This window comes from Vulpes lagopus, chromosome 10, assembly GCF_018345385.1.
Source record: "Vulpes lagopus strain Blue_001 chromosome 10, ASM1834538v1, whole genome shotgun sequence".
NCBI classification, from domain to species: Eukaryota; Metazoa; Chordata; class Mammalia; order Carnivora; family Canidae; genus Vulpes; species Vulpes lagopus.
The window spans coordinates 29,045,816-29,068,841 of NC_054833.1; the positions used below are offsets into that span (position 1 = coordinate 29,045,816).

The 23,026-nt window shown below is 45.5% G+C and overlaps 1 protein-coding gene across 5 annotated transcripts in view; it reads right to left on the reverse strand.

Moving 5' to 3' along the window:
• Positions 1-23,026, reverse strand: part of NTM (neurotrimin) — a 934,119-nt gene that overhangs the window by 155,469 nt on the left and 755,624 nt on the right. For all 5 annotated transcript variants that reach the window (XM_041771468.1, XM_041771471.1, XM_041771470.1 and 2 more), the window contains one exon: positions 12,808-13,040. In XM_041771468.1, the coding sequence (XP_041627402.1) occupies positions 12,808-13,040 (233 nt within the window). The remainder of the gene's footprint in view (positions 1-12,807; positions 13,041-23,026) is intronic.

Sequence of the window (23,026 nt, forward strand, 5' to 3'; positions counted from 1 at the left end):
TTTTTTTTTTTTTCCTAGAAAGTTCCTCATGAGCTTCTGAGAGAGACATCAGAGTGCACTGACAGGCAGTTTTCAGTATCTCAAGTTTTGGTGTTCTCTGAACCTGATACTCTATTTCAAAATATCTTCTGTTTAAAAGGCCCTCCTGGTGCTTGATTCTCTCCCATCTCATCTTATTTTAAGCTTTGCCCTTTGGTCATGGGCTAGTGTAAACCTTATATCCTCTTTGGTGATCTGGCTTCATTTCAAGAAGCTGAAAGGCATATTCTCAGAATTCCAAATTGAAACAAAACATGGCACAATTTCCCCCCATATTTGTAAATATGGAAACCCAAACTTTTAGTTCTCTTTACTTGCAAACTTAACAAACGACACTCTGAGAAGAAGACACATCTCTGGGATAGAACCTTCCAGAAAACTGAGCCCAGACCACCCTTACTGCGTGTACACACCCATCCAGCATCCAGCAGTGGCTCTAGAGAGCTATTTGTCTAGCTGCTCAAGAAGAGAGGGAATCTCTTGAGGTCAGGGACACAGGATAACATGGTATAAACCATGTTCTCATACTCTTCCAGTGCCCCCACCTCAAAACTCCCCCTCTCATCCGTTCTTCAATCTGATGCCCAAAGTCTTTCTAAAATAGAACTCATGTAATTTCGTTGCTTTAAATTTTCCGATGATTTCCCATCCCCACCACAGTGAAACCTGAACTTAGGTTGGCAGAGAATTGGTCCTCTCGCCAGAGGGGCTCTTGGGGCTACTCCCCCACAACTCTTGCTTTCTCTCCAGCCTGCCATGTGACACAACCCACACTCAGGTCTCTCGATTCCTTGTCTGTCTGTTATTCCTTCAGCCTGGGGCATAAGCCTCCTCTTTACCTTCCTAAGAAGATCCACTCAGTTAGATTTAGCTTAATGTAACCCAGTCTGATAATCATTTTGATAGAAGTAACAGAAAAGTTCACACTTTCACACTCAAACATAGAAACACAATAAATGCTGGGAAAAATAATAATAAAAATCAAGCTCACTTAACAGAAGGCCCTAGTTTTCAAGTTTTAATTCATATAAGCATTCAACAAATACTCACTGAGTGTCTACTGTAGGCCAAACCCTGCTCTAGGACTTGGATACCACAGTGCCAAGGCAGGCCAAGTCCCTAACCTTGTGGAGCTTGTGCTCTTTTGGGGTGAAACAGACCACAACTCTGAAACATGTGAATATATGCAATGCAATAGATGATCTTTGTCTTCAAGGAAAACATATCAGAAGGGTCCTAGGGAGTAACTGGGGGAGGTGGGGAGCTCTATGTAATACAGGTGACCAAAGAGGCCTCTCCTGTACAGTGACCTTTGGGAAGAGAGCACCAAGGGACACCTGGCATGGGTGCCAGCATAGGGAGCTATAAGTCCCAGAGAGGGATGCCTCTTGGGGATATTCTAAGAACATCAAAGAGACAGGTTAACAAAAAGGGTTGTAGGAGGGGAGGTCAGAGAGATGCCAGGGGCTACACACTGAAGGATCTTTTAGGCCACAATAAGGACTTTGGATTCTAGCATGGGTGAGTTGCCAAGCAACTGGGAGGACTGATCAAAGGAGTGACAGGATCTGTAAAGGTGCCAGCAGGGCCATGCTTCCTCTGGGTGCTTTAGAGGAGAGGCTGGTCTTCACTCTTCAAGCTTCTAGTGGCTTCTGGCTCCATTCCTTGGCTCATAGCCACATCCCTCCAGTCTTCAAGGCCAGAGATTTTGCCTCCCTCTAGTCCATCTTCACATTGCTTTCTCCTCTGTGTATCAAATCTCCCTTTGCTCCCCTTTGCTCCCCTTTGCTCCCCTCTTACAAGTATTCATATGGCTATATTTAGGACCTACCCAGCTAATCCAGGATAATCTCCCCATCTCAAACACTTAACTTGCTCAAATCTGCAAAGATGTCATCATGTAAGTTAACATTTACAATTCCAAGGATTAAAATCTGATACATTTGAGTGATTGTTACTCAGCATTTCATAGCCAGTCTCAACACACAATAAACCATTTTGCTTAGTGATTTTTTTTAAAGAAGCTTTTCACATCCACTCATTATACTGCCCATGAGCCCCTATTAAGTTCCAGACATTGGAGACAGAGTGCAAAAGCGGCTGGGCCCCTTTCCCTCAGGAAGCTCATACTCTACTGGAAAAACAAATATAACCAAGAGATCATACAAACCAATGTCAAATTATAACTATGCCGAGAAACACAAAGAATAGCATGACTCTGAATCTGGGGGAGGGAAGGAACTAATGCAAGACAGGCAGGTCTGAGAAAGCATCCTTAAGGAAGTGACATTCAAGTTCATGCTTGAAGGATAAACAGGATTTGCTGAATGAAAAGAGGAAGAGGATCCAAGGCACTGGAGAGGGAGTGTAGCAAAGACCCATGACCAGAAAGAACAGGACAAATGAAATAAATCAAATGAGCATCAGGAGGCAGGAGCACCGTGAAGACTAGGAGTGGAGAGGATGCTCATCCCAAGGCCCTGTAGGCCTTGCTAAGGAACTGGCTCTTTTAGGTGAAATCCTTGAGGTCCTATCAGATTCCGGTTTGAAAAGATCACTCTGGCTGCTAGTGGAGAAGGGGTGGCTGGTGGAGAGTGTGGGTGTGTGCAGACTAGCTATTTCATTTTCATTTTAATAGCCAGGACCTGAAGTGCTAGACCATCCATTTCCAAAGTCTTCTCTTTGTGTGTCCTTCTCATACACCCACCCCTGCTCCCAAGCTTGGGGAGGAGCCTGGCTCTCGGTCCTGGGATTCTTATGAATGGCTCTGTACCGGCAGCCTCCCCTTCAAATTTTAATTGCTGCCCCCACCCCCACTATATATCCTGATGAGAAGGACTGGTCACCTTTGTCTCTGTATCTATCCCAACCTGTATTTTGGTACTTCGTACGTGGTGGTCTACATGTGTGTGAAAGGGAAAAGGGAAAGCCTCTCTCAGGGGAGGAAGAAAGGACTTGGCCAGTTTGGATCCTTAGTGTGGGGCAGCGTTAGCATGAGAGCCCCTCTCTGAAATCCGGTTTCAGAGTACGGTAAACAAGTCCAATTGGAACTATGAGAGCAAAGGAGATGATGCTTAGAGAGCAGAAGAACATCACCAGGCCAGAAGGTCAGAAAACCAGAAACACTAGAGTCCAAAGGATGGAACCAGGATGGGGAAAGGGGATACAATCCAGGTTCTTGGGAATGAGGACCCACACCAACAACAGAACAGGGGTGCATCCCTGGAACAGAGGAGTGGGTCTGTTTAAAGGAGTCAAAACAAGACAAATGGAAAGAAGAGCCTGGCAATGTTTACTATGAATAAATAGTTGCAAAAATGAAGGATTTTAATATGCAGTGGCGCTTGGCATCCTTTTATTTAGTACCTTTCTCCAAATTGATTATGTGATACATAAAAATATTCCTATAAAGGACATCTAACTATGAAATAGGTTAAATAAATAGGTCATTCTTTCAGGTACTTATTGTCAACATTCAGACTGGAATCCAGGATTCCTAAATCCTGAAATTTCCTTCTTCCTGCTAAGCTATTCAATCCCCAACGGAGCCAACACCGGGTTCATTGTGCAGACTCCCAATTAATCACAGTAGAAAGCACTATTTGCCAAGTGAAAATCCTCTATTTTGAATTCTTAATCCCCCCACCAGCTGAGTTTACCACAAAGACATGAATATATAATTGAGACATAAAGAAAACATGCCACCAAATTAAACTGTCCTAATTTTAAATCAATAAAATCTTTCTCAAATAACATGAAATGAAGATCTTTTGAAAGAAAAACATTGAGCTCTGGCAACTCCAGGAGCAATTCACCACTGAGCCTACATCCAGCAGTAGCCAATTCGATTTTCACCAATGTTAGACACCAATCTACCATAGATGATGTTCAACAGGAATAGGAGTTTTATGCTATATGCCAAGTGGTGACATCTTAAAGCCTAAATTAGCCTGGAGACATCTGAAACTCTGAGATTCCTTCATCAGCATGTGGTGGGCTCTCAGTTACCAGTGAGTGGGAGCTGCTGGCAAGGGGCCAGGCTCCCAGTTCCTAAGGGGTTCCCCCCTTCCTGTTCACCTTGATCCTTCCTGGCATCCTTGCCCTCTCCAGTACAATTGCCACGATGGCAGAATGAGGAGCCCCACTGTCATACCCTCTATTTGCTGTTGTACAGAGAAATGTAGCTTAACTTTACTACAGATTAATGATCATTAGTGGGACTGCAATGGTCATAAAACATAGGTTTTAGTGTTTTAAAAAACTGGCCTGGTGGAGAAGAGTCTTTGGCAATCTTCCCCCTTTGTATCTTTGCCATGCAAGGGACACAGAACCATGTGGATTTGGATGTATTCTTTCCTTCTAATACTTCCCTCTTCCTACCAAGTTTTATTGACTCTGGTGCTTGTCATTTTCTATCCTACTGATAGACTTCTTAGATATTTGTCCTTTGCCAGGACAGTCTAATGGAACTTTCCTTGGGGAAGAGAAGTGATGTTCTTATCAACATCAAGGAAAACCAAGCCTGTTTTGAAAACCAGCAGTACTCCAAGGCCTACACTTCTCACTGTGCTCCTTCCTTGGCACGCAGGCCATCTCCTGCCTACGTGCAGACAATCTTCCTGGCCATATACTTAGCAACTTCACCAGAGGAGCCCTGTCCTGTGACCACCTTAGTGTAGTCATCCTTCCTCCAACGTATCGTACCTCCTCAGAATGCCAAGCTTTGCACCTGTCACTGCTGCCAGGATGCCTTCTCTTCAGTTCTAAAAATTTCTATTCACCATTGAGCGGGTTGGTGAAATGTAACCATGCAGTTTTGCCTGGTCTTACAGATAAATTCAATTGCTCCATTTCAGTGTATTAATAGCATTTATCTATAAGAACATCCTAACCCCTGTTACCCTATAAGAGAGCTATTTCTAAGGATATGAATGCCTTCTGCTAGACAGGGTGGGAATTCCATCTGAATTTCTGTGTCCCTAATGCTTGACTTCAAAGTACTGTTCAATGGAACTGAAAGGTTTCAGTTGAGATTTCTCAATCTGACAACAGATGGGCTGAGAGACATAGTTACTAACTTCTCTCCATGCCTGAAAAAGCTAAGTATTTCAATTTTAGAAAAAAAAAAAAAACAGAAGAATTATCAGAGGCTTTTAAGTCTTTTGAGTACCTATGGGTCCCCTAGCAAAAGTCATGACATTTAAATCCACGATGCTGCCTTGATAACACTTTACACGCAACCTACAGGTGAGGCCTACTGAAACTGTTATGAATATTGTAAGAGGGCTTTTTTTTACACGTATCCTGAGATTAGCCAGATCCATATCAGTGGGTCATGAGACCACAAAGAGACACTGCCATCCCCAATTAAGACTATTTCAAGTTCAGCTCAGATAAACCACAGGAGCTTCTGATACGGGAATAGCAATCTGTAGGAATGTATCTTAGAAGGGCAACTTATTTAGGATCTCATGTTTGCCCTTTCCCCAAAATAAAATGACAGCGGGTCTTATTTGGAGACCACAGAAGTATGTCAGATCAAAGGGGAATCAGAGCCACTGTGCTATTAGAACTGGAGGCAGCTGGGACTCTCTAGGGAAAACCACCATAGCGATAAGAATCCTGCGGTTGCTTGAAGACCCTCCTTTGGGAGCCCTAACTGCTTACCTGGAGGGACGTTGCCCGACTCCTGTAAGTGTTTGCTGTGAAGCAACAGGGTCAGGTCGCCTGAACTTGCTGCTTCCTGAAAGCCATAAGTGGTATGAAGGCCTTGGCCGGGGCGACCCCATCGTTATTTACTGTTGTGACCAGGAATCACGGGAGGCAGAAGTCAAGTTTTCCAAACTGCTTCCCATACATAAGGGCCCCTCCTGGCCACACCACAGAAGGCAGAGAAAATGCCATTATTAAACCACTATGACTTTCATTACAGCAATTTTCTCAGATTCCTTTAATCTAAGAGACTCTTCAGCCCCTCCATTGTGAGTAACTGCATGGAGAAATTTAAAAACTCACCAGTTAGAACTGAAATGCTTCATTTGCATGCTGTCTAAATTCTATAAATCAATTTCAGGTAAAATGCCCTACTTCCTTGTCCATTCTCCAGGGTGCTTTGAGGATCACTCTAATTTTGTAGTGGGATTTAATTTCCTGACTTTTTGGAAGTTCTGTCGAATTCAGGTGCACAGTCTTACAATCAGACTGAATGTTCACGTTCATCTATTTCTTGAGCAGGGGCAGGAAGAGGAAAGATAATTTGGAAAGCAGTTTGGGATGGCAAATGTGACCTGCTGGCATGCAGGGCTACTGAAACCCAAAGAACACAGATGTACTCAGAAGGTGACTTCTGTTGATTTAGAACCGGATGGTGACGTTTCCCTCTACTACGGGCTCAGCAAGCTGTAGCTTGAATGGAAATGAGTCGGTACAAAGGTCTTCTCGACACTACAGGAGCCTTGCAGTGCCAGGAGGGCAGGCTGCTTTCCAGGGGAGGTGGCTGGAGAGACAGAAATCTTTGCTTTCCATGTTAAGGATTAGAGCACATTATTCCCTTTGATACGTTGTGCTTCATATTCCCTTTTGTACAGGTTCAGAGTGGAGAGGGGTGTCTATAGGGTGTGGGTGTCCAGGAATTAAAAGTTATTGTTCACGTTCCCTTAATCATAATAATGAGTTTAGTTTGACAAGGTCAATTAATTATTCAGAATTGGAAAGCAACACGATTATACAGATCAGGCGGGTAAGAGGAGAGGGCTCAGTACGGGAAGACAATAAAAGGTGAATGAAGGGCTGGTACCGCCAAAGCTCCATTGTGTGCAAGTCACCTGCCTGTGCTGACTACCTCCCTGGCCTAGGCCCTTTCTCTCTGGAATTCCACTAACACAGGGAATGACAGCGACGTCCTGGCTTCCTTCGCTCATTCTTACCCCATTCCAGAGGCATTGGCATCTCCTCCCTTTGGTGAGCTTCAGAGCTGTTTGACTCCAAAAGACAGGTAATTAACTATCAAACAATAGCAGGGATTTTCAGATTAATTCTGCTTAGGTGGAAACTGGAAAACTCATTTACACCAAACAAAAGGGAGGGGGTGATTAGACACTCCAGTGACAAAAGAGAGACCTAGGTAGAGCCTGGAAAACTGATAGAGACCAAAAGCTTTGTCGATTATTATTATTTTTATTATTATTGCCATTACACTAATTAATGCCCTGTCTTATGGACACCGGATGCTAACATTTGCTACCATGTGAACGTGTCTCTAAGTGAGATTAGAGTCCCTCATGTATACCACCCAGGCCTCTGTGCCTGGATGAGAAGGACCTTCACTAATGTTGTGCAGACCACCAGGTCAGCTATGCTCTACCGTCACACAAGGGCGCTTGCGAGACCATCAGGGCTTTGAGACATCTTTCATGTTGCCCTTAACTTAGCAAACGATTCAGTCCCACAGGGTGTTTTATTTACTCTGAGCTCCTCATGCTACATTCTCTTCCAAAAAGCCACAGAGCCAGAGGTATAGCCATTCTAGATACCCCAAGAAGTTGCAGAATCAAGAGCGGATAGGGTTAAAATATGCAGCTGGGACTCCAGAAGCAGTCACTTATTAATTACATGCACAAAGCAGAACACCCTAAGGTCAAAGGGATGGAAATCATTAGACCCCAATTTCAATAAATCTAAAATGGATCTCCCTCACGCTGGCCTAAAAGATTGTGTTCAGGCTGCCTAAGTGGGCGTGAAAATGTGTGGGTGGTATTTCTTACTTCTCACAAACTCCTTATGGATGGAGTATTCAAGGCTTCTACAAATTAAGAAGTCCAAGGATCTGAGGGGCTCCATGGCACTGCCACACGATGCTCTACTGCATGAGGCTTAGGTGAATTGGGATCACCTGCCCCAGAACCCGCAGGTAAAACGTCCTAGTGCACCCCCTCGCCCCTCCACACCCACATGTAGCCAGCCCCACTTCTCTCTATCTTCCCTTGGATACCTCCTCAGACTCTGGCCTATCCTCTCTACCAGTCCCCTATCTTGGTAATAACCCTCTCTTGTCTTTAAAAGACCTCTGTCTTTTCTTATTTCCATCTTCTCTCCAAATTTCCATTCTCTTTTCCATACTACACCTGACCCCTTAAGTTAATGAAAGCCACTCCTACTTTTACACGTACTGGACCATAACGGCAATCACGTATGGCACTGCCTGAAAGAACTTTCTGAGATGAGAAAATAACCTACTTCTACACTGCCTACTAGTGTAGCCACTGGTCACACGTGGCTACAGAGCACCTGAAATGAAGCTAATGCGACCAAAGTAATAAATTTTAAATTTTAATTGGTGTTAGCTTGTTTAATTTTACATAGCCATGGTGTTGAGCAGGTACTTCACTCAGTTTTCCCGTCCCCTGCCCCTTCCTGCCACCAGCCCCTGATGCCTTTTCCTCGTCCTCCTTCCACACAGCCTCCAGGGCCACTCTCTTCATCAAAGCTGTCCCTTATTCCTGGCTTGTCTAGAAGACTTGCTCCCATGATCACCTGGGCTCAGGGCCTGCAGCCACAAGCCCATTCATACCTCTATGTTGACCTTGGACGATGCAAATCAGAAGAACTGTCACCTGGCAGGCTGCTCTAACACTCTGGTCCATGGAGACAGAGATCTCCATGGTTGGGCATGCACCCTTACTCCACCTGGTGCTCCCCATGGCTCCACTTAAGAGTTTCTCCTCCAACCACTACGCAGCCCCCTGCAGGGACCTTCCTCTGCAGCCCAGGCCAGACCAACCCAGTCCATGTTCCAGCCACTTGACCTGCCCTGCGGGGACCTTCACAAACCACCCCCGCCTCCATCAGCTTGGGGAAGATTTAGGAGAATTTAGGTACCCCCAGAGCTCCTTTTTAAAGAAAAAAAAAACACATCTAGAACTTTCCACCAATGAAAGGTTGTCCTAACAATTGGAAGGACTGGAGATGATGTATTCAGCTGAAGCTCTGGAAAACACCAACCAAAGAAAGGCCCTTAGCCTTTCACCCCATGCCTGAGCTAAGGGATAGATTCATGCTTGGGAGCACCAGGAAATTCAGCTGCCGTATAATAAAACCAGTCTGATTTCTGTGCAAGTCACTTCTGAATTCTATTAAAATGTATAATCAGATAGTATGCAGGTAAGAGGACCCACTCCTCAGGTGTTTCCAGGAGCAACTGGAGTAGGTGGGTGCCCTACAAGGATTCAGCCAATAGTAGCTATACTTCCAGAAAACGAATTTGTGGGCATGACTTGAGCAAATATCGTAGAAGTCTGTCCCCACATGCATGGGAACTAACTCTTCAAAGGCAGCTTTTTATTCAATCTCTGTGTGCTAAGAGGTTGGCCAAAGTACCAGTAACCAGAGTTGTTTCTTTCCCCTATGAAGGAATGAAGGCACTAATGAGAGCGTGCACAGAGGGCTGAAGGTCTGCTTCTCAGGCAGCCGCGAAGATGGCATCACAGCTGCCAGTGAGAACTGAACATACTGAATCACAACCATGGAGAATATCTAGAACAAAGACCCAGTGGGGCCCAAAGTGTAATTTGATAACAAGAGGAAATGCATGATGTCTCCCCTAAGCAGCTCACATGATGCCAGGAACATGTGACTACCTCCCTTCTGCGGGGGTTTATTTGTATGTGAAGCTGACAGCTTATGTGTAAATACACATACCGTCGGTTCGGTTCTTTCTTCTGCTGCTATTATGTGTGTGTTTGTGTGTGTGAGTATATATCTGTGAGTGTTTAATGATTGTAAGACCATTCTGAAAACTTAATATGTCTGACTTTCATTCCAGCCGCGTTCTGTTTAGGGTTGAATAGCAACTTCAACAAAATCCAGACAGTCAGCTCCTGCTAGGGGAATTAGGGTTTATGTTCAGTACAATAAATGATCCCAAGATAAATATATTTCTTTTATTTTTTTCAGTCCTGGATGGTGATGTATCCTCTTTCCAATACAGAAGTGGGGGAGTCTGGCTCTATTTAGTTTGTCTGATTGCTTTTAAGAGGGGGGACAGGTTGGCTCTGAAAAACTATGGTCCACTATTCATTAAAGTGTCAATAATGCTCAGCCCAGGCATATCGACAGCGGATTAGCTTGGGCTGAGTCTGTGTACAAGACCAGTGCCTTTTTTAACCTAGCTTGTTTCCAGATCAATACACCCATCAGCATTCGAAAATTAGCCCAAGATGAGATTCCAATACTTGAGGTGGTGTGTCATGCTAAGAGGCCACCTAGCCAAGTCACAGATGTAAACATCTAGCTGGGGATTAGACATTTTCCATTAGCTTGGACATGAGCGAAGATTGATGTAGACCCCCTCGCCTCGCCCCTCCCACGTCTCTACCCCCACATTCATTCCACTTTCCCTCTCCAAGCCTATGTAAGACCTCTGGACTACAATTCCAGCCATTTGCTTCAATAAGCGTTTATTAAATGTGTGCCTTGGGTCAGGCACTCCCCCAGGTACTTAGGGCAGGGACGTGTGGGTGTGTGGGTGTGTGTGTCGGGAGGGGACATATTAAGAAAAACAAAACAAAACAAAACAAAACAAAGATATGGTGCTTATTTTCAGGGAGGTTTGAGCATTTTCCACTATTCCTTCAATAGTCCAGTTCCAGAAATGTGCTGCTTCCTAAAGCGAGTATCTGTATTAGTGTGCATTTGCTAACTTCTCTTTGTCACTGTGGGGACATCCTGCTCTCGACAGTGTGTGCAAGGCGGGCCTGAGGGCAGCATGGGGGATGGCTTCAGAAGCATCCCCTGGTAGAGATCAAATACAGATGGTGCCACTGGCATGGTCGCCGGACCTCCTCATCAAATATGATCCTTAAACTACGTTTCAACCAACTATCCACCATAAAAAAAAGGGAAAAAAAATGTTTTTGTTTTTTTATTGACTGATTGATATTTTATTTTATTTTTTTTTTAAGTAGGCCCCACCCGGAGCGTGGAGCCTAACACAGGGCTTGAACTCACAGCCCTGAGCTCAGGACCTGAGCTGAGATCGAGAGCCGGACGTTTAACTGACTGAGCCACCCGGGCGCCCCCCAAAATGTATTTTATATCAAAAATGTACACACTCTAAGACAGAAGTCTTATGTGATGATACTTAGTCTGCTGTTTGTGATACACTGATACCTTCTATGCAATTCCATTTCCTTTAAAAAATGCTGTTTGCATCCAGCAGTTTGAAAACCATGAACTAATCAATAGAAAAAAGCCATAATAATTTCTTTTTAGAGGAGTGAGAAAAAGAAAGAAGAACCACACGGTATGGCCAAGCTCTGCCCCAGCACGAGGGGCACAGACGTCCCTGCGGTCCTGCCCAGAGCCAAGCCACCATTGCCTTGCTATAGCCGTGTCTCCTCCCTACTTGCCTCAGCTCGCCCTTCACCATCGCACCCACAGCCCAGGACGAGCACCCTCCTCCTTTCTCGAGCAGCCTCCTCCTTTCTCGCAGGTCACATTCCCATAATTCCTTCCGTTCCTTTGCATTCTTCCTTCTCCAGCCACTCTCCTGCCCTTGTTTCTCCAGCCACTCATCTGCCAGGCCCTCCTTTCCTCGGGCACCCTGACAAGGAGCGGTGGCCGAAGGAGCCTTCCCGGGAGGAGCTTCTCGCCCTGGACTCCTTTCAGCTGGCTGCAGGAGCTGAGAACCAGGCTGTGAAGGAGACCTCGGTAGAGGAGCCGGGCTCCACTACTCAGAGCTTAAGCTTCTGGGATGACACGATGGGGTGCTGGGTCCACTGTAGAAGAGTTTCAAAATCTAAAAAGTACTATCAGTATTTTGAAAATCTTGATGGCTAACACACAGCACGAGGTGCCAGGCCTACTTCTAAGGGTCACGTAAAATTTAGCAAGCTTGTTACAACAGCGACTCCTTTTTACAGAAGGAAATCCCGAAGCCTGGTCAGCAACTTGATTGGGGTGTCCCAGCCAGAAAGCAGCAAGCGTCTGGCTCCTGGCTCTTCCTCCCTCATCAAGGCTGTCCCCCACGGGAAAGTGCGTGAACACTCCGGGCCGGTTCTGCTTCCTGGGGGAACAGGCGAGGACCACCGCCAGGGCCTGAGAAGCACGGGCAGGGCACAAGCAGGGGAGATCCAAATGCAAAGCCAGTACACAGGCCTCAAAGGCCGGGGGTAAGGGGTGCAGTAAGAGGGGGCAGGGACTTGGGGTGCCACCAAACACAGAGAATCAGGTGCAAGTTATTAAAAGGGAGAAGTGGCGTCGGAAAGCCAGGGCTGGGAGAAGAGAGACTCGAGCAAGCTGGAGACAGTGGGGGTGGCTGTGAAGGGTGTGTCCCAAGTGGGCGTTTAGAGCATCTGTGACGGGCTCTGCTTTCTTTGAAGACTGTGGGAGGGTATGGCGTGTATGTAGTGCCAGAAGAACTAAAACACTGGTCTTAAAATAAAGCAAGCTTAGAACTATATGGAACCACAAAAAAAAAAAAAAAATCTTAAGAGGAGAAAAAAGCCAAGGAAAGCAATAATTAGAAGATAATTTTCTGAGAAAATATATTGGAACGAAAGCAAAAAAAAAAAAAAAAAAAAAGATCCTAGTCCTATTCAACAGGAAAACTTATTTCAAAATTCAGCCTCTAATGATAAATGACAGTTAGTCGTCATCTGTTGTCCTGGCTGGATGGAACACACAAAACGCACCTCTGCTGATCACAGAAACAGTGCTGGACACGGGCTCTCCCAGCCTTGCACCCAGACCGAACAGCCACGCCCCGCCTACCTTGCACAATGAGGTGGACCCTCGAGGTCTTCGGGTGGTTGTCCGTCTGCACAGAGCAGGTGTACGGGCCCTCGTCATACACATCCACATTCTGGATCTCGATGCTGTACTGGGTTTGGGTGTTGCTCAGGAGGACCACGCGTGGGTCCAGGCACCACTTGTCATTCCCGGCGTAGAGGATGGTGCTGCGGTTTAGCCAGGCCACCCGGGTAACCCGGTTATCAATTGTGCACCTGGAGGGAAAACCAGACGTGTGAGTCCAGGGACCAGAGAAGAAGGGGGAGCCATCAGAGTCAGGTCTTCTTAGCAATGCTAGGATGGCTTGTCCCCATGCCTTATCTTCACCATCCCCTGTGCCCCAGTACAGACACACACATTTCCTGTTTGGTTTGTCATTAGTCTCACTTTCTGGAAGTGGGCAGCAGAGATCTTGTGGGATTATAGCCTCAGAACACTGGCCATCTGAGACTTCTGGGTCCTGACCAGGTCAGTGCTTCTGAATGCACTTGAGCAAAGGACTACTTACAAAGTCGTAACTATTCATGGTCATAACTGGAGGCATCTTCCATACCCAGAATGGCTAGATCCTCGGAGCACCATCAGCTCTCCCTTTGCTCAAGGATTCCCATGCTGTAGGCATTTGGGGAGCACTAAGTCATCCAGCACTGCTGACAGCCCTACGAGCAAGGTTCTGTTGGTAAAAGTGATGGAAGAACAAAGAAACTAAATATTTCTCCCAAGCCACACAGATAATATGTGCTAGATCAGAGACCCAGATTTTAACTACTAAACGTTATCTCAGAATAGCGAATCCTAACAGAAGGCTTCTGAAGTCAAAACTAAATATGGACCACCACCATTGCTATTTATCTTCATTACACCCAGGGGCAGAAATGTTCAATTACTGCGAGACTAAAGGCATTTTCCAAAATCTCAAAACTGTTTGCACATGTAAAAATAGATTTTGTCTTTTTTATTTTTGCATCTGGAGTCCCCAAATTGTGGAAGCTCCCTTCTCTTTCCTTACACTTTCAAATCTCCCAGCTTCTCTCGCCAAGTCCTAATCACATCTCCCTGTCTGTATTCATTTCCCTCTCTCAATACACCAAGAATGTTCTATGGCCTTAGGCTAAATTCACAAACACAGTGTCCTGATCCTAACTATAATGCTGGAAATAGCAATGTAGCTCAGTATGTATAATGATGCCTCAAATTTATACATTCTTTTGCAGTGTACAAAATGCTTTTACATCCACACTGTCTCTTTTGATTCTTGCAGCAAATCTGTGAAGTAGATGATCTTACCCATTCTCTACTTTAAAGATCAGAACTCCACCATTTGGCATAGTCTGGCGACTTGGCCAGATTAGGGAGCTAGGAAGTGACAGACATCTCAGCCAGGGCATCCGTCTCGTTCCTAGTCCCGAGTGCTCCTCGGAAAGGGCGAAGGGGGATTTTTCAGTAGGTAGGGACGATTGCCCCCATTGAGTTCTCAAAATGGTCTATGACGATAAGGATTAAAAAAAAAAAAAAAAAAAACCTAAGAACTGCTGCTGAGCATACCAGCCTTCCCCAGGCGGTCGCTCTCAAGAGGAGATATCCTGTATCGTGCATTTTTTTTCCCGCTTGTACTTGTGTAAATGTCACAGGATCATTGCAGGGCCACTCAGGCACAGGTGGGGAGCCTTGCTGAGAATGCCTGTAGGGAAAGCTGCTCAACCAGAAACACCTTTGCTCTGGTGTCCAGCAAGTTCTGTGCTGTTCACTGTGTTTCCCGGACAACGCAGGACGGAAATAATGGAGGATGTTACTAGTAAAGGTCAAGGGAATGGGCCAATTGCATCAGAATCACATCAAAAAACTTTGTCACAAGTTTTTAGTCTCTGCTCCTGCCATACTGATTCAGTCTGTGAGTATCCAGAAACAAGGGTTTCTAACAATGTCCCAGTTGGGTCATATACGTACCAAAATTTGAAAAACACTGGTGCAGAGCCATGTGTCTGGGCTCAGATCCATACTTTGGGGAGCTCAGTATAAAATGAAAATCTGGAGCTCTTTGCTCAAGAATTATTAAGAGTTTCAAGATATTGAGAGTAGAGCATTGAACCATGGGCAGGGCTCTGTTTGAATAAATACATACCCTGCGTGGATCTCACTCAGACTTTGTTGTGCTTACCAATGCTTCTTGGGAATCTTATGAAAATGCAGATTCTGATTTGGTAGGTCTGGGGTGTGTCCTGAGAGTCTGCATTTTTAGTAGGCTCTCAAGTGATGCCTACGCTGCTGGCTCTCAACCATTCCTTGACCTGCATAAATCTAGAGACGTGATGTATGAACATTAGGGTTGGGGAAGCACTAGCCTAGCACCTCCCTATGTGCAAGTGTGGTCAGAAAACCGACAGATCACCATCCCATTGGAGCCTGGTGGAAATGCAGAGACTCTGGCCCCGCCTCAGCTGCAATGATTTAGAATGTGCATTTTAATAAAATCTCTAGGTAACTAGAATCCACATGAAGTTTGGGCTTGTCTAGAATGTACTTTAAGTCTTCCTCTGGATTTGATGGCAATGCCTAGAATACTCCAAGAGCTGAATGAGAGGTAGTAAAGTACAGCCAACAGAGAGGAAGCACCTGATGCTATCTATCCCTTCCCTTAGGTTCCTCACAGGCATTCCTGACGTTCATCCCCTTGGGCTGCCTCACCTGAAATGTGGACTTTGAAGCACAGTGGTGTGAAACCCTGGAAAAAACAGACTCCACAGCTTTCTCTACTAGTAATACACTTGGGATGTTATCTGTCTTAATTACCTTAAGAGTGGGCCCTGTTCTAAATTTTGCTTGGGGTGGGGGTGGGGTGCCTAGATGGCTCAGTAGTTTGAGTATCCAATTCTTGATTTTGGCTCAGGTCATGATCTCAGAGTCATGACATGGAGCCCTGCTGAGTGCAGAGCTTGCTTAAGATTCCCTCTCTCGGGATCCCTGGGTGGCGCAGCGGTTTGGCGCCTGCCTTTGGCCCAGGGCACGATCCTGGGGACCCGGGATCGAGTCCCACGTCGGGTTCCCGGTGCATGGAGCCTGCTTCTCCCTCTGCCTGTGTCTCTGCCTCTCTCTCTCTCTGTGTGACTATGATAAATGAATAAAAATTAAAAAAAAAAAAAAAGAAAAGTGGGGAAAAAGAAAACCTACTGCTTTACCAAGCTGAACAATTTATCGTTTAAAAAAAAAAAAAAAAAAAGATTCCCTCTCTCTCCCTCTCTCTGTCCCTCCCCACTGTCTCTCTCAAAAAAAAAAAAAAAAAAAAAAAAAAAAAAGAAAAGAAAAGAAAAGAAAAAAAGAAAGAAAAGAAAAAAAAAGAAAAGAAATCCTCAAAAACATAGATTTTGCTTGGATCTAAGTGAGATGTGAAATTCATAAAATTCATATAATGGCTAATGTTTATTGAATACATATTTATTGTATGATTGGTACTATGCAATCTTATGTTATCTTCTCAAAAACTTGGTGGGTTCGCTTATTAATACCAGTTTACAGATGGGGTTAAGTCAAGTTAAAAAATATGCAAATTGAAAAAATTACCGAATTCATTAGAATCACTGTGATGTTAAGCTGCAGAGTCAGGATTCACACCCAGTTTTATTTTGTTTTGTTTCACAATCAGTATTTTTGAATGTCCTTATAAGTCCACTCCAGGACCCTTCAATATTTAAATTCAATTCTCATCATAATCACCCGAAAGCACTAATAAAATACGGATTCCTGGGCCCCTCCCTGGTCTAGAGACCACATTTTGAAATCCATTAATTTAGACATCTGGTTTCTGGTGAAATGAGAGCTACAGAGTGAGTGGGCACTAGGAAATGATTCTGGTGTGAAATAGTTTCCCATACTTTCCAGGAGAGGACTTTCTTGTAACCGGTATGTTCTGGGAAGCCAGAGCAGAGGCCCGGCTATTTTCTCCTCTAGCAGCTAAAATGTGACCAGACACCAGGTGAATGGCCGGCTGTGGTGCAGGAAATTCTGATCAACAACCTCTACACGGCTTGAATAATTGTTTTTGATGCCCACAGTGGGGGCATCTCAGCCTCTCGATGAATCCGAGAGGACGGTCCTGGGCTTCCTGTGAGTGTCTAATTATTGGAAACTGACTGAAACGAAGTAGTCTCACTGCTCTGCGCCGTGCTTCCAGGGCCAAAGATGTTCATTTGCAGATACGCTAACGCTCCGAACGCAGCCAATTTCCAGCACGGTTATGCGGCCCTTGTGATATACTACACTGAAAAGCTGGCATAGCTTCAGCTGTGGTTTTGGGCACATCCAAGGTCATGTTTAGATGTCCAAACTGTCACTGCTGGGTATCAGTCTTGCAGAGTCTCCATGGCATTACCACCGGCTTCTGCAGAGATGGATCACAAAGGTAACTTGGCAGCCAACTACTGTCACCTCCTCATACCTGTCCCCATCTATCTGTCTCATTTATTGAGTCTCCACAACAATGTCGAGGAGACTATTCTCCCAGGTTAAAAAAAAAAAAAAAGTAAAGCAAGCATAATTGCTCCCTCAGCCAGAACACCTTGGCTTGTGGGGAGTCTGTAGAAGGTTAGAATGGGAAATGCTATCAACAGGTGCTCTTTTTTTTTTTTTTTCAGAGTTGGCCCTTAACCTAGTCCTACAAAATGACTCCTCAAACACACCATGGTATTTCATGTCCTTCAGGAAGGTAATTAACTGCAAGGTTACCTGGGAGTAGGGAAGGCTTCAAACTCAATGCTCCCTAATCCAGACAAGTGCAGGTGCTGATGGCCACTTGTCGTCGGGAAATAGTCACAGGTCAGGGTGACACAGGCCAGGAAGGGGGGATGGAGAGACAGAGGAGTTTAAAGTGCCCTGCCCAAATCTTGAAAGCCTCTCACTTAAAAAAAAAAAAAAAAAATATATATATATATATATATATATATATATATATATATATATATATATATTTACTTATTTCAGAGAGAGGGAGAGAGAGAGGCAAATATGGAGCAAGTAGGAGGAAGGGCAAAAGAACAGAGAGACAGACTTTCAAGCTGACTCCCCACTGAGTGCAGAGCCCAGTGTGGGGCTTGATCTATTGGCCCTGAGATCATGACCTTAGCTGAAATCCAGAGTGGGACGCCCAACCGACTGAGCCACCCAGGTGCCCCACCTCTCACCTTTTCCCTGAATCCTTGAGCTACACTAAGCTCCCAACCCAAGCATCTTCTCCACCCATCCTGCCAGACATACAAAGAGAAATCACCTTTACAGACCTATGCCTTCTGGCCTGAGCCCTGGAACTCCCACTTCTCTGACTCCAAACATCTCTCAACTCTGAAAGTCTCCTGTCCTCCAGCCTCGATGCTGCCCTCACTTCCATCCTCCAAACCTCTGGCCTGTGGCCATCGGCCTTCAGGGCTTGTGTCAATGGTCTTCCCCTCCCACCAGGCCTGTGGCACTCCTCCTGTGTATAATCCCCATGGGCAGCACATGGCCTGACCTATGCAATATCCTGGTAAAACCCAGACAGACAGACAGACAGAGCCTAGTAGAGATGCTTCCTTAGCATTTCACTGATGAGCCACAGTGCCCTTCTCAGTCTGCATGTCTGAACCCTGCTCCTTTTCTTGGAGAAATTTCTTCTTAAAGAGAGCAAGCCTGTTCTATCTGAACTAAGATCAGCCAGGGTGTGCAGCTTGCATTGGATCAGCAACGCATTTTCTTTAATGATGAGAAGGTTCATGTGTAGTCGACAGAAGACCAGCCACACACGCCCACGCTGGACCTCGCACCTGAGCACAGCGTATGGCAGAGAAAGCTGTCACACCTGTCATTTTCTGCAGCTGTACCAATTGTGCAAAAGCTCTAAAAATGCAGCCCTCTCTGTCCTTAATCTCTTGCTGATGAATAGTGGCTTTATTACACTTGCTGCATTTATACGTAGAGAAACAGGAAAAAAAAATGATTAAGTATGCCCGGGACGAGGGGCTGCAGAGATAAAACCATAAAAGTATGGACTTGAGGCCTCAAGCTACTTTGGGATCTGGGAGGAAATGAGAAAGGGAGGGAGGCAGGGAGTGTGTGTCTAGAAACTGGACGAAAAATAGAGCCAAAGAATCTGCTTGGAATCTTCTAAGGACAAAGAGAGTGTTGAAATAAAGAGAAGGATTATTGAAGAAAGAGAGAAAAATCCAGGCTTGGCCTTTCTTAAACACACCTGCCTGAAGATCTGAGGACTATAATGGATCCAGACAGTGGGTAATCCAACCATTCCTTCTATCAAATGGCCCTTTAACTGCTTTTGAAAAGCAACACGTCTCAAGCAACGCCTGAGACTACAGTAAAATAAGAGCTTCTGCCCTTCACAGCACCTGGTCACAATATCCTCTTACTGCACAGAAATGCTCCAGCTGCCCCTAAGTTTGGTTCCTCTGAGCATTTGGCTTGTGCCCCGCCTCTCCCTGCAGGCTTCATGGAGCATCATTACCATGTGGATGGCTGAGAAATGCTGCCACCCAGTCCCATGGAGTTGGCATGGGCATCCTCCAGACCTGTTCCTGGGGGGGAACCAACAAACACACAAAGCAAGATGCTTCATCACCAACCTGCTGAAAATTCAGACATCACTGGTGCCTCAGCTCTTTATTGTAGAAGAAGGCGTCCCTAATGGGGTTGCCAATCTTAGGCATCAACACTCAGGTTGATATTCATAAAATTGTTCTGGATCATAGAGAGACAAAAATGCTGAACTTAACACTCAGTTCACACTGGCCTTGAATCCCTCAACTACTACGGGTTTGGCTTAACATTGAAAAGAAAAGCAGATGCATGCTATGAAATCTTTCTTAGTTATGAAAATGACAAAGCTGCCCATGCCTGGGTAGAAGCAAAGTCTTAAAATAGAGGGGAAAGGCCAGGGTGGGGGGTAAAGCCCAGCTGTGCACACGCTGCCCTGGGAGCTCACACTGCTGGCGGGTAGCTGGGGTCTAAGGTGGGGGGAGAGCCAAGAGATCAGGCTCTGAACTCAGATGGCTGGAATCAAAGTCCCAGGTCTGTGCTTATTGCCTCAATGGGCCCTCTGAACCTCTCTGAGTTTCATTTTACTCATCTGCAATGGAAATAGCATTTTCTCCTGCATGGGGCTAATGAGAGATTAAATGGAACCATGCATGTAAATGCCTTGCTTTGCATGTAGTAGAAACTCAACAAACAATGTGGTTCTACAATCTATTATCCATGCTGCTTTCTCATCTCCTGTGTGTGTATGTTGCATCACTGGCTAGATGGTAAGTTCTCGAGAACAAGGGCGATGCCTTAGTTTTCTCACGTGCCCCTACACAACCTCTAGCTGAGTACAAAGTAAGCATTCAGTAAATATCTGTTGATGCTTTTTTGTTTAAACATCTCTCCCCTTTCACAGATTCTTGAGAAGTAAAAGTTCATATAGCCCGTGTCCAGAAAAGCCCCAGGTTGTGAGGGTAAATAAATCCTCCGCCTGCATTTACAATACAAAATGCACACACACACACCTCCCTCGATGCGTGCTCACCCTTTGAGGGCATCAAAACCCTGGAGTCTATCTCCCTCTACGTTTCTAATGTCTTGAAGACATAAATCCAGAAGGTTTGGCTTTGTGGACCTCCAGGAAGTGCTCTCCATAAGCACACCTATCCATCTGTCCTTCCTGTCCAAGGCAAATAAAGTAGCATCATCTCAGAACAAACTGCTGAGCTAGGTGGGCCATGACTTGTCTGAAATGAATGGCACAACATTTTGATTTGTGCCGGCTACAAAAACCCAAAGCTAACTCAAATTCTAAAGGGGACTTGGGACTGCCCAGTAGGTGATAATCACGTTTCTAAGCCAGAGCTCCCGCAAGCCATTTCCTTACTCAGTGGGAGCTATGGATCACCTTGATCATGTCATCCAGCCAGACAAAAGCAACAAAGACTTTTTTCCTAGGTGACCAAAGCCAAGCAGCCAGGAGGTGTTTGTTTGGTTTTTTTTTTTTCCTTATCCCTTTTCCTGATAAACACATAATTGTCCAAACATAGAGGAGGGTCTCTGGAACCCCTTGGTAAAAACCAACATTTCCTAAGCAAGAGAATCCAGAAGTGCTGAGGGAAAGTTTGGTGGCAATTTGCCTTGGACTTCATCCACCATCTGACCTTGCGCTTCAGTGGAGGGTCTCCTGCAAAGCCGCATCTCACCTCCCATCCCCCACTGCTTTAGGCAAGACGTGCATCGGGTATATGGGACTACTTCTAACTGTTACCCGAGGACTCTGTTCACTTGCAAGATTCAGTAACTCACTGTATTTGTTTGTTTGTTTGTTTGTTTTTTTTAACTCACTGTATTTGAAATGCTCTTCCTTGCTGTGGTTTACACAAATTCCTATCCCCCATCAAGGCCAATTTTAAATATTATTATATTGTTTTGTATCCTCGCTACCTTTCCTTTGGAAAAAAATTGTTTAATCCCCCATGAATGATCTCCAGACATATTTTCATCCTGGTCTGTATTTCTGTTTAGAGTCCCTCTTCCTGTGATAGATGGAGTCTGGGAAGGCAAGAATTATGTATTTGTTTCTTTATTCCAAGGGCTCCTGGTTACTTTCAGGACAATTTGGATCTTGTGAGGGTCAGGGTGGATGTTAAGGTTAGAAGGCGCTTGCTAAATACAAGAGGGTAGGCAGAGCCTTTCAGGCAGAGGGAAGAGCATGAGAAAAGCACAATGGAGCTTTAAAAATTCCTGGCATGTTTGCAGAAGGCTGGAAATCTGGACTCTATGGGGGCTGTGGCTTTGAAGGAAGAGAAAAGTTAGGGAAGATGAGGCCAGGGAGTGAGTGCACTGCTGTCTGTGTCCCCTGGATCCACCACAGACTGACCAATGTGGGTCACATCTACAGGATCCCCTGTCCTCCGGCTTCCCGTTGGGTTTGTCTGATGGGATGGAGGATGTCATAGGTGGGCCAGGACTTGTCTGAAATGATTGGTGCAACATTTTGATTTGTGCTGGTTACAAAAACCCAAAGCTAACTCAAATTCTAAAGGGGGCTTGGGACTGCCCAGTAGTCTCCACAAAGCCCTCCCTCTCTGGTGGGAGCTGTGACCTCCTCCTTTTTATCCCCTCCGCCCTGCGGGGGTTAATGATGCCCTCCTATGCTAGCCCTGTGGTCCTGATTATCCCGTTTTCCTACACTTTGGCTCTACCTTTGCAAATATCCACTTTATTAACTCTCCTCAGATTACTCAATTCGAGCATGCCATCTTTTTTCCCTGCAGGAACCCTGACTCTTGTAGGTGGATTGTACAGTACGCTGTGTGAAAGATTTCTGAATTTATTCCGAAGACAAGAAGAACCAGAGAACCAAAGTGAAGAACTTAACAGTGGCAACCTCAAAAAACAAAACAAAACAAAACAAAACACAACAACAACAACAAAAACAATGGCTATAAAAGGCACCCAAATTGATCTTGCTTCTTTGTCTTCCAGTGGGTGGCCCTTCCTGGCGTGGAAAGAAATGTGATTCCAGCAAATGAATCTATCTGCAATCCTTTTTGCTTCTGTTTTGCGTCTCCTATCCTGGTCCTCACCAGCTGCTCCATGTAAAGCCTTCACCCAGGATGGAGCTTTGACCTGAAGAAGGTGGACCCAGACCGGCAGGGTGCTGGTAGGGAGCACATCACTCACTACCATCCAGTCCAATGATACTGGGAAAGTCAGGGCTCGCTCAGGTAAAGTAGGATGGACAATCCATATTATTATTATTATTATTTTAAGATTTTATTTATTTATTCATAAGAGACACAGAGAGAGAGGCAGAGACACAGGCAGAGGGAGAAGCAGGCTCCATGCAGGGAGCCCGATGTGGGATTCGATCCCAGGTCTCCAGGATCACGCCCTGGGCCAAAGGCAGACGCTAAACCGCTGAGCTACCCAGGGATCCCTGACAGTCCATTTTAGACATGCAGGGAGGCATGCTGGAAAAGGCGTGTGGAAAGGCCCGCCTCCTCGAAAGCCCAGGCCAGGAGCGGCTAAGAAAGATGGACCAGCCTGGCAGGCCCCGCGCCTCACATCAGCCTCCAGTGAGGCCGGAGTGGGGGTCACTCTGACTCCAAGTCTGGCACAGGCTCGAACACTTGCACCTTGTTGGCACAACTATAAATCTCTCCCCCAAGGCCTGGATCCGGCCTCCAGCGCC